The sequence below is a fragment of the Leptosomus discolor genome, chromosome 1 (genome assembly GCF_034619465.1).
Source record: "Leptosomus discolor isolate bLepDis1 chromosome 1, bLepDis1.hap2, whole genome shotgun sequence".
NCBI lineage: Eukaryota > Metazoa > Chordata > Aves > Leptosomiformes > Leptosomidae > Leptosomus > Leptosomus discolor.
Window position 1 is genome coordinate 23,661,356 of NC_141391.1, and position 12,643 is coordinate 23,673,998.

The following is a 12,643-nucleotide window of genomic DNA, read 5'->3' on the forward strand; positions in this document are numbered from 1 at the left end:
GCACAGCCCTGACACATCCTGCTCACTTCTGGTTCTGCAGAATCCTGTCTCTTGCCTGGATGAGACCCTCTTGGGAAAGCTGGTCACCAGAAAAGGCAGTTTCCTGGGGGAAAAGTTGATAGAACAGGGCCCTGCAGATAACTTACATCAGGTTTGTGCAGCCCTACTCAGCTTCTCCTCCAGCCCAGGATGAGGGTGCACAGCAAGGTAAAGAGACAGAACACAGAGCTCAGAAGATATAGGATGGGCTACCTGTGTAGCTATTTGTGCCTTAATGGCATTTGTCACTGTGCAGATGGTTGGAGAGCCAAGGTAGCATATAAGGACTTCTTCTGACCTTCTTTAGGGCTGCGCATGTCAGCTCAGCCACATGCACAGTCATGCTTGCAGAAGTGGCACATTGGCATCCAACACAGAAGTACTGTGTAGCATCATTCTGTGCAAAGCTCAGGATGTGTATTAGTGAAATACTTATATTTTGCCATTCTGGTATGTATCTTAGTGACATAGCTCTGCACAATTGCAAAGAGAATTATAAAACGGGTTTCTTTCTAACTTTCTAACTTTTTTTTTTTTCCTAAAACAGGTCTGAAAAAAGAAGTACAAAAAGATCAGGATGCTAACAGACCAGCTGTCTCATCCCCTAAGAGATCAGCAGCAACAGCCACCAAGCCACATTCACCAGGTATTTATAAACCCAAAAGCAATGTTTCGGGGAGATTTAAACTTGGTGAGTTTGCATCTCTTGTTAACACACTAAAATGTGAGAGCTACTATTGTTAAGTGAAGACTGATTGTGTCCAAGGTTCATTAAGCTGGCTGTGAGTACAGCAGGCTTTATCGTACCAATGCATGAGCTGAATAGACTTTTGTTTTCTTTGTTAAATCCCTGCAATCATCTCTCCTTCAAAACAAAGAATTGTTGCTATTACATGTTTAAGGGCACAGGAACATTTTTTTCATCCTTACAAATTTCTTATACAAAAAAAGAACAGATAGATACAGTGAAATTTATACAAAAGAGAACAGATAGATAGAGTGAAATAAAAGACGCTTCAGACAATTACCTGGAGTGATAGCATATTACTTGGAATCTACTCCTACTGTTGTGCAGAGGCACTAAATTTCCTGGGCTATTTCTATGCATAACTGAAAAAGGGATTATCTATAGAAATGACCTTCAGATTGCTGTTGGGGTATTGTCAACTTACCCCTCAATATTGGGCACAAACACATGGTTTTAGCATTTCTAAATAATACCTTTGTTTCTTTACGAAAATGAAGAAAATTTTTTTCTATTCTACTAAGTGTACATTAACAAACGTATAAGGTACCTAAAAGCTTTTGCAAGGCTGGCCTTTGGCTGGTCTAAATGCTTCTGAAATGAGTGGCCATGGTGCCACTGATTTTACTGCGCTTGTGGTTTATCTTCTGTTCTGTTACCTAATTTTTCAGGTCTACTTAAATACTTTAAATGTCATCTCTACAGCCATACAATACTTGAGTTTTATAATTATGTGGGGTAGAACCCCATGTTTCTTAATTTGATGGTATAATATAAAACACGTAGAACATCTCTTCCACTCCTATAACTTGCATCAAGTGTCTCTTCACATTTACTAAACTCAATCCCTATTCTTCTCCTTCCCAACCAACAAAATCAGGAAAACAGAAAGTTAAATTTGATCTCCCCAGGCACAAAGAGGACTCAGAATTCTTCTCCTTACGAAGACACTAGGTTAAAAAGATGAATTTAACACTGTCCTCTGAATCGTATAATTTTCAGGTTATTTTGCACCTGGTGAGACCACCAAGAGAGATCCAAAGAAAAATTTGTTGCAGAGAGTGCTAGACCAGCAACTTACCAGCATTTATAACGGTGGGAGTCCAGTTTAAGCACCAGCACTGATTGTGGCTGTAGCAGCATGTTACAGCACAGCTGATTTACTTCCACTAGAATTAGAAAGTGAAACATAGGCATATTTTTACTGTGTATTTGTATTGTCTTAAGGAGGCCTGCATTTCCACCAGTGACTTAATGATTTTCAAGGCCTATATTTTTGGCATATCCAGTTTACGAGGCCTCAAAGGTTTCTTTATTCTCATGAGCAGTTGGGTAACAACCCTCTCTCTATGAAACTGATTTAGGATTTCTTAAGCTTGGTTGTCTGAAATTACGGTAACCTAAGATTGTTTATCACTGTAAGGATCAAATAGGAAAATAAACCTCATCTTCATTTTTTTTTTTTTAGAGTAGCCTTTGGCGTTCTTTGAAATAACAACAGCAATAACAAAACAATAAAGACAGGCAATCTTTTCACCTATTTAACAATTTCACAAAATAACATAGCCGTTAAACAGGACAAGGAGTGAGTGCAGCTGGGGCTAAGGGACAGCAGCACAGCCTTTCCTCCATGAGGATCACAAACTCGTGTGGCATTTATACTTTGTGATAGGAGAGTGTGTGTCCCCAGGTAACTCCACCACAGCTACATGTGGCCATGGAACAGGCTCTAAAATATCTGAGCGCTGTTTCTAGGTTATTTTCCCTGCTACTTTTAATCAGTGCTGGTTTTGACTGTCATGCAATTTTTTTTTTAGCCTTGAATCTGATCTTTAGAGTTTGGATCAGTCCTCCTGAAGACTTGCAAGGGAGTTTTGAGATGCAGAGTCTTGTAGAGATATCAATTTTATCTATTGATGCAACATCATTCCTGAAATCTGTGTATAGGAGCAGGTGTATGTAGATGCAGGTGCTCTCCTTCCACTCCAGGATGGTACCATCTGTTTCTGATGTTTGTCACTCTACAGGTAGCTTGTTATCAATTCTCTCAAAATAATTTCCTCACTTTCCTTACAAAAATGTCAGAAATTGCACAGTTAAAAGGCAAATAAGTTGCATTCCCCATCTAAATCCTCATGGACTGTGTTAATTATGAGTATAGACTTGTTATGTCTCCTTAGTTCAAACACCCAAGTAGATAAAAAAGACCTGGGAGTTTTGAAGCGGATCAAAGGGATTTGGTGATTTCAGCGTACAAGGGGTCTGCCCCCCTGGTCCCACCATCGGCAAAAAGGACATTCAGGATGAGGGCCAGCATCATTAATATATACCCTGTTTTGTGCAGAGCCACAGAAGAGAGACATCAATAGCAGAATAAGCTTAGCAAGCTGCTTTTCAGACCAAAATGAACCGAGAAATTCAGATTTATCCCTGAGGAGAATAGCACAGTTTAATTTACAAGGACAGCTTATAATACTGACAAGGACAACACAGAGATGTGCACTTCAAATGTTCCAGTGAACAGGAAAGCTAGAAAGATACAAGACAAAACAGCACAACCTGATGGGTTTCTGTTTTAATTAAGACTGGACTGGTTTCAAGGGCTTTCCCCTGCACTTCTCCCTATGCCTTCTGTTGTAACATCACCATGCTGCCTAAACAACCCGAGATTTTTATGCTAAAAAGACAGATATTTATGGCCGTTGCTTTTATGAATTTCTTATTTTGTGATAATGCCTACTGCCCAGTTAAGAGACCCTTTAAATGAATGAGGAATCTGTAAGAAAATATCATTCCTGCACAAAATGGTGTACGGGCTTTAACTGACATGAAAATGGATAGAGGGCAGTAGCGATGCTGGCTGAACACTCTTAATGTCAGGAAGTCCTCTCTGACATCCCATATTATTTTATTTAGGTCTTGCGACATCATGAAGTTAGTCTTGCTATATTATATATATTATTATATATATTGATATAATATTGCAAAACCTGGTATTCCTCTTTGCAAATGCAAGTCACGGGCACAAAGAATTTCAAAGGCAGTTTTGCACTTGTGGCTCTTTGCAGTTACAGCATGAGATACGTGGAGACATAAGGGAGCATCTCTGGTGGAGCTAGCTCCCTGTAAGCTTAGCCTGAAGCCAGAATATAGTCAAGCAAATTGGAAGATATGCTCCCAGTGGCTCCACACAAGTTAGGGATCTGAAAAAGTAGGAATATGCCCCTGGGATATTGCTCTGGCAAAGCCATACTGCTTCCCTACCTGATCTAGTAAAATTGCTGTAAGGATCCATTTGCACACCCAGACCACAGTCTTAAAGGTCTAAAATATCTAAAGCACATCTGTCAAAATTACCTCTGTAACAATACTCTGCTTCACAAACTGACTCAAACTCATACCATCAGATGCATCTCTTGGTTGGAGATGGTTATTTCTGTATTATTTTTCAGGAACTGTGTACTACAAGTACTATAAAACTACAAAATATATTTTTTTTTTCAGATTCATGCATACCCAACCCTTTCTGCTAACGCAGAAATGTTCTTTTTTGATCTGTATCCAGACCAATGTTCACCATCTCGAGTGACACATAGGAACAAGGTGTCTGACTATCTTCTCCCTTTTTCTTACTGGCTCTAGCTCCTAGGCTAAAAGCTTGAGACTAGTGGGAGGAGCTGAGGAAGAGAACCAAAGATTCCTGACCAGTACTCAGGAATGAGCTAAAAAGCATCAGCTGAGGAGAGACTGAGGTTAGCAAAAAGAATCAGTATGCTGTGCAAAGGTGTTGCCCAGCCAACCATAAATGTTTGCGGAGGTGAGTTCTCAGAAAGCTAAGAAGATAAAGACAAAACAGATTGGCTAAGCAGTGTCTTGAGCAACCTGACAGTACCAGAACACTGCCCCTTCTTGCCTCATCCTCATAACTGAGTACATCCAGAGAAATGGATAGTTGACTCAAGCAGGATATGAACTTAATTTAGGATGAAAGCCTCACTTCCCTGAAGTGGCTTGTCATGAGTAAGCTTTAGTTCTTGTGCTGTTCGTGTGAATGTGACACTGTATTTAAGCGGATATCCTAAAGACAAACTACACTAGTGGTTTCACATTTTTATACAACATCAGGCTTGCTTCAAGCCAGCTTGGAGCACATCAGAGGACCCAGAATCTGTCTGGACCCCTTTCTGCAGGCAGACCGTACAATCGTTCTGGTGTGACTGATGGTGCAGAGAGAGCAGCCACCCAGAGCCAGTGGTGTAACCAGTCAGCATTATGTGGTACCTGGTGGCATTTCTACACATATCTGTCTCATGCTTCCACTTCAGAAGCAGAGAGCGAGGTGAACTGGCAAGGTAGACTGCAGTATTGTTAATAAAAAGAAATAGTGATATCCCAATAGCAAGCAACACATGCTGTGTTTGCATTCAGGGAACGACAGCTCCAGGCCCACGTTGTCCAATTTGGAGGCAAAAGGAAATCTGCAAAGGCAAAATCTGGCACCTCTGTCAATCTTGGGGCTCAGGTGGCCAAAGAAATCATGTGTAGAGCGTAAATGTCATCCAACTGTTTTCCACATCCACAATAGGATAAGGTGAATCTCAGCCTGGAAGTGCCCATTTCTCTCGCTACCATTCAGGAGAGTTCAGCATCACACATCAAGATGCAGACCTCTATTCCTAGGTGAGATGACTCCTTCCTCTAGTGACCTCAGTTCTCAGTAAGACACTCTTAGGAGACCTCTCCTCAACTCGTAGCAGACCTTCAGGCTCAGAGCCTGAGGCGACATGACTGTTACAAAGCTTTGAGCTTTGGCCCCTAGGGAAACATATTTTGCTGTGCTCTTGCTTTTTTTGAAAGTCATTGCAGATCAGTGTGAATGCTATGGACCTTTTTTTTCTTTTATAGAGCTGAGTCCCAAAGGCCTTAGAAACACATAAAGGTCATGTCCATACATATCAAGTAAGTGACCATGATGGCCTTTTCTTCTCTCCTTTATAGGACATCCCAAGCAAAGGCCAGCCACCCCAAAGAATGGATTTTCCCCCAAACCAGGAGAGAGTCGAGACGCTGAAAAGCAGTTCGTTCAGAGATTGAAGGAAAAGTGTGATGAACAGTCCCGGCAACTAAGCAATATTCGAGATGAGCTTAAAAGGGCCAGCTGTGGCTTTGACGTCTTTGCTATAACAACACAGCACTTTTTCAGGCAGGTGAGTGCCATGGGTACATTTTACTATTGGAAAGATACTTTGCCTTTACACCAGTTAGTTGCCCAAATTTATTCCACAGTCATTGAAACTTTGTTTTGGGGAGCAAAGCATGTAATTTCTTTGCAACAGTTATTAAGAGCAGGGAATTATTATTTGATGCCATGTATTTGAAAATCAAAGTTCAGGAACATGGAAGAGGAAGAATTGTGACTGAAGCATTTGAACCCACAAGCACAGAGGGGTTTCAGGATGTTTTTAGGAGAGAAGCAGATACAGATAGTTAGAAGTTCCAGTCCCTGATCGCTACAGCTGGAATGGAAAGTGTAACTGAGATATTGATATTTGCAAACAAATGCAAGAACAATCCGTGCATTTAGTCAACCAAAGGTCTTCAATGAAGGAAAGCATTTGCCTTCTCACAGTACTTATCTACTGTTCATGTTCACCACGGATCAGGCAGAGTGTCCCTGTTACAGAGGTGCCAATTCCTGAAGAAGTTAGAATAACATTATCTCGGCATTTATATTATATTCAGCAAGTACAGAGAACATAAACAAAATGTTGTCAATAATTGGAAAAGCTTATTTATTCACTACTCCTGAGAAAAAAACTAGTGAAGTTTAAAAGATGACCACAGTAACCATGAAGGACTTGTAGGTATCACTTGTTTCAAGGCTGTTTAGTGATCTGGGAAATCTAGCTGGGCTCTGAGGTCCAGACCTGGTTGCCCTGATGCCCATGTATTTTGTACCATTCCGGGTTAAGCTGGTGTCCTAACTACTTTGTAAAACAGGCAGACAATCGCTAGCAGTAGGACCCAAGGTTTGGATAATATCCTTGATTGCCTGTTTGTCTACTTTTGGAACAAGAGTAAACTTTCAGTATTAAATGGGAGAAAGAAAACCAAACCACAGATTCAAACAGTCTTTAAAAATTCTGAAATATTTTATTCAGTTATTTTTTTATATTAGTGGGAAAGGTTATCTTTGAATAAATACCGTAGTTCACACTTTTCACTAAATAGAAGCTGATCTTGCCAGGGGGCCTTCACTGAACTGAAAAAACAGGGAATTTTTTAAAAGTACTAAATATTTTAAATACCTTCCCAGGGGATTTTCACCTTGTATTTTTCTTTAGTTTTGACATTTCTGGCCTTGATGGGCATTTACAAAGCTTTATTTTGCTTTTTCTTCTTTTTTGGAGCTGAGTGTGACATGCCCTTGATTAAAGCAGAGGGAAACAAAAAAGGGCAGAGCAGTGTCTGCTGAGCTTTGTCTATGCGTTGTCCATTGGGGAGAGATTTTTCGTCTCATGCCTCATTCACAATTTGCTGGGGGAATTCTGGAAGCTTGGGTATATCTACTTCATCTCCTCTGGATATGTTTTAAATGAGAACAGCTGCTGCAGCTGAGCTTTGAGATGACTCTTATCCCGTTGGTGCGTGTTAGATCTGTCCTGAGAATGCCTTAGGAATAGAACACCTCAGGGGACTTTATTAAATAGAGTTTTTGCAAGTCTTGGCCAGGCATAGCTGTGTCTCATGTTCCCAGCTCCTCTGCACTGTCAGGTCAGCTGGGAGCTTGCAGTAATACTCCTCTGAGTGCCTGGAGGGCTTGGAGGTAAGAAATAATGTACCTGTGCAGTTAATGTGCCTTCAGGCTTTGGCAGGATTAGATGTAGATGTTTTTCAGATCCACTGCTGGACTCACTTACCTGTGTGCAGCCTGAGTGTCAGTCCCTTCCGGGCTTGCCTGGTCACCCTGGACTGTTCAAGCAAGACACTTGTGTCTTGCTGCTGTCTGCTGGGAAACACGTAACATGGACCCCTCCCAGGCAAAGACACCTCTGGCTTCCCTGGGTGATGAGTTGAAAAGTCAGCGTGGGCCCAACAGTTATCCATTAGGCACTCAGATGTGGTACCTACATTAAGAGTACAGTTGCTTTAGTCTCCATTTTTAGTGAAGGGAGGCAGGTGAACACTTCCAGAAGATTATTTATGGCACCAAAGATCTGAATTTCTGCTTGAGGTACTTTCCTGTCTTGATTGAGGCCTCCAGGGAGGCCTAAGGCTGATGCACTTTTAAAATTGATGCTTGAGAACCTACATGTAGTGGGATGATCTGGGGCTACTCAAGCAATTGTGTAATTGAGCAGTCTGTTGTCTTGCAACATAGACACAGACTCCCAAGTTTTTGAGTGTCATTCGAAAATGCAATCTGTAGACATTTTCTGAGATGGCATTATTGTTTGAAAGCTTGAGCAAAATTGCGTTGACTGGCTTTGAGTTAGGGCAGCATGGAAAAAGAAACTTTTCCCATTATAAAAATAATAATAATTGTGTGTTTGTTTCTGAGAAGCCTGCAGGCAAAATGGCTGAGGTCTGAGTAGAACTGCAGTTTGGCAAGGGAATAATACTCATTCAGGAACAAGGTGGGGCCTTATTGCAGAGAAGTTTGGGGTTGATTAGTCCAACTGGCAGTTCTACTGTGCTTAGCAGAGGGCCCAATTCTATTTTGGTGCTAGGGAGCCTCTTTGGGCTGATAGTCACCCATAGCCTAACTTCAGAATGTCTCTCCACCACACCAAAATAACGTCCAAAACATAGATTTTTCTCTGAACTGGAGCTGAATTCTGTTGGAAAATGTGCTCCTGGGCAGCAAGGACTAGACTGAGTCTTAAAAGCAACCGAAGGACCACTGTTTTGCACACAGGTAGGGTTGTCACCGTGCCTATGGCTTTCATGTCTTGCTCATGCGGTTTCTCTTCTCTTTCCAAAGCTAGGGAAAGCACCAATGCAAGTGGTCCAACAGACATGTTTAGCTGAAGAAAGAGAGTGTCAATACCTAGTAGAGAGTGTCGGCCCACACCAGCAGTTTCTTTGTGTGCTTTCCAATTTTAAGCACTTGCTGTAGCAATCTTAAGGTTGCATGACTCTTTTCTTTGGGTTTTGTTGGATTTGCTTTTTGGCTGTTCCAGACCACTGCTAAACTATATCCTGGAATCATCTCTCTTTCTCAGTTGAAAATGCTTTCAATAGGCAAGATTCATTTAATAGACGTCAAGGAGTAGTACTTGTGGCAGTACTTAGCACAGAGCCATTAAATGACCGCTAAACCAATTTGCTTATCTTGGGAAAAAGCCTAGGCAATTGAAGCAGGTGATGACTGAGGCAGTGGGCAAAAAAATGTAAAGCAGTGGTTCTGACATAAGCCTTTAGCTAGTTATGGAAAGTCATAATGATTGTCGTACCTGTGGACAGCATGGCTTCTAATTATTATTTAATTAGCAGATTAATTAGCTAAGCCCCTCAGCTATGCATGCATGATACCTGTTGACTTTGGGAACCACTTCAAACTTGTTCTGAAAAGGAGCAGGTTGAGTTTGTCCTTAGTGTTGGGTGTTCATCATGTTAAGACAACCCTCGTGCTGTGAGGGATACCCCAAACTGAACAACTGACTGGTGGAAGCGAGAGTGATACTGTGAAGAGGGTACCGTGAAGACTTTTTAGAGCAAATATCGTGAACGGCTTCCCCAAGTTGAGTCACTCCTGACCTGCTCTGACTGCTTAGCCCAGTAGTAATCACAATCCTGTCATAGTTTCAGTCCTGTTCAGCAAAGTGGCCAGCAGCAGTCCCTCTTGGAAGTGGTAACAGTGCCATCTAAAGGAGAGTAGCTCAAAGTGACAAATTCTGGAGGGTAAATCCTTCTGGACATAAACGGGGAGAAAAAAAATAGCCACTTTTGTATCTCTAGTGCACTCGGAGCAGATGTGTTTGTGCTGAGGACTGCCGTGGCCAAACTGTGCCTGAAAACTGGAAAACCCTGGAAACTGGGCTAATGCCTTTCTGCCAGTACAGCATGCTTCAACAGTTGAAAAGCAGAGTCTCGTTAATAAGTTCTGCCTCTGAAATTTCAAATTAGAACTCCAGATCTACAGTGCATGTGAGGGGAAGGGATTCTTTCTGGTCTGCAGACCCCAAGGGTGGGAGCAAGTAAGGGAAATGGTTATGCTGGGATCATCTGTCCCATACACTGTTTGGGCATGGAGGGGTTTCCAGACTTGAAGCACAGCCTCTTGCTGCGGTCTTTGTCACAGGATGGGGGGAAACTGCTAAGGACAGGTCCCAGCACAGAGGGGCAATCGGATCAGCTGGGAGTGGGGGAACCATACAGATGCTCTGAACAAGAGCTGGGACAGCACTGCAGTGCTTGATGGCATCCCAGCACTTTGTGTCTACCAACATTGGGAAAGATGTGTTACTAGTAACCAGTGTGTGTGTGTGTGTCTCCACACCTGAGTGTGCGTTACTTTTGGGTGGGTGTAAAATACACACCTTCCAGACAAGTAAATCTGTATCAGTGTCCTGAAAAATGTAGGATGGATAAGGAACACCTTTTCCCCCATTCAAACAACTGAGATGTGCGTGTGCTAGTGTGTATTTTTTAGAATATTGCTCCTGTCCTGTGAATGGACAATACGCCACCCAGTGTCATGTAACTATCTTGTCCAAGTGCTAATGACCGCTTGTGTTAGAGGCAAAATTGGTTGTTCTGGTTATAAGTTTCTTGGTACTTCTCACCATTGCCTCCAAAGCAGTAATTTGGGCTAACATTTCAAGTGCTTATCTCAGGCTGAAATGGGGTTTTTTCACAACTGTCTCTGAGAATGAGTTTAGGGAAACTATATCTATTGTTTGTGCCTGGTGATGACAGAATGGTAAGAAGGCAGCACTCATCAGAAAGACTGACCTTCTGGCTTTCAAGGGTACTGCTTTCCCAGCATTTGCAAAATGTGTTAGAATTTGGCCCAAGAATAGTCCTTAGAAAAGTGCCACTCCTCCCTCATCATTATTACAGCTTGGCTAGATTTCCTGTATTTAGCAAGTTCAGTCTTTTCTTTGCTCCTGCTGGAGACCAGAGCAGTCAGAATAACTCAATCTTTTCATTCTGTATCGCAGAAAAAAATGCATTTTGGACTCATATCAAACCCTGACAGTTTAGGGATATGAATCAAAACCATTTTATTGCAAGACAAATAAAACTTTTTGTTTACTTGGGAGGAAAAAATTAGAAAGAAGCTTTGTCATCATTTAGGGCTTTCTAAATTTCTTTTTAAGTAGAAATGCGCAAGATTTGGTATTGGGCACTACCGGTTATGGTAAAAAGGAGCAGTAAGAATCGAGAGGTGCTCCTTTGCTCACAAGTGTTACAATGAAGGCTTTATAAATTGGCTGCTATGGGACCTGCTGGACACTCGCACATGGTCCATCCACCCAAGGAATGAATCAGGGTTTGTAAATGGAAAGAAATTGCCTTCTGCAGGCCCTCTGCTTGTCTGCTGTGGGTGCTAAAAGAAGGCAGATGAAAACAGGAGCGCTGGTGAAGGCAGTTAGTGTGGAGGGGGGGCCTATGGGAAGGTCATTTACATATGCATATACACAGGGTCTATGGGAAGATCATTTCATCCAGCCTCTCCGCCTCCTCGCCCGAGTGGCCCCCTCATTTTCCACTTGTGCAGCACCTCTCAGTGCTCAGTGCTCTGCTGCTGTGACTGCAGAGACACTTGCTGCACTGCACCCTTCAGGTCTGACAGCAAAACCCACTTCTCACCTAGCACAGGAACTAAGGGATGTTTTTAATTTCCCTGTGCCTCAGTGCCCAGCTGTTAGATGGGGACACCAGGGAACTGCCGTCACATGAGGGCGTCATCGATGAAAAAAATTAGTGGTTGTGACGCACTCCGATATCGGGGTGAGACAACAAAAGAACAGCCTGTGAGGAAAATCAGCACTGCTGTCAGTGCAGAGGATGGCATGGGTAATAAATAAGGCCTTGAGCTACATAATGAATGAAGAAGATAAGCAAATTCAGAAATGAGTACTGACATGCCTATTTACTGGGCAGAGTGCTGTGGCTGTATGATGGATCCACCCCACAGAGTGGACATCCATCCACCTGGGTACTGCACTGTTTCACTGTGCTGCTGCTGGGTTTTGGATGCAGTTGCACACCCATTCCAAGGGGCGTGGGGGTGTGAGCTGGCTGGAGTGGAGATGATGATGGGGAATATTTGGCACTGTGAGAAAACAGAGAGAAATGCGCCCCTGAGGGCTCCCAGGTGGGCACTGTGTGAGGCGGTGTAGTCTCCTATTCCATATATTTTAGCTGCGTGCTCCCAGATAGGGCAGGTGCCACAGCAGGATTTCCTCTGCGATATGGACTCGCTTGCACATGCTCCTTCCTCACTGAAAATGGGACCCCTTCTCCCAGGTCTGGCTGGGTCTCCCTGCTCCGGGCTTGCACCATATGGCCATATGGCTGAGAAGGAGAGAAGAACCAGGAAAGCAATAAAAAGAGGAGGCAGAAACTTGCTGGGCCGACCCTGTCTCTAACATGATGGCTTTCTCAGACCCCAGCGTGCAGGGCAAGGAGTGGGAGTAACTAACTCAGCCCCTGGGAAGCAGGCAGTGGGCAGCAGGAGCAGTGGCATTTGGAGAGTCAGGAAGGGAGCAGCAGCAAACTCCTCTCCCTGCCTGGAATCCTGAAGCTGCAGAACAGGCACAAAGGCTCTGCAGAAGAGTTTTAAGGGGAAACACTAAAGGCTGATGCTTGAGCAAATTCAAGTGGGAGCATAGCTGGGAAAATGGTAGG

The 12,643-nt window shown here is 43.0% G+C and overlaps 1 protein-coding gene across 2 annotated transcripts in view; it reads left to right on the plus strand.

Annotated features, from left to right (window-relative positions):
- The window catches only part of MTUS2 (microtubule associated scaffold protein 2), a 193,678-nt gene that overhangs the window by 125,296 nt on the left and 55,739 nt on the right, over nucleotides 1-12,643 (plus strand). For both annotated transcript variants that reach the window (XM_086481852.1, XM_086481853.1), the window contains 2 exons: nucleotides 587-685; nucleotides 5,783-5,991. In XM_086481852.1, coding sequence (XP_086337978.1) covers nucleotides 587-685; nucleotides 5,783-5,991 — 308 coding nt within the window. The remainder of the gene's footprint in view (nucleotides 1-586; nucleotides 686-5,782; nucleotides 5,992-12,643) is intronic.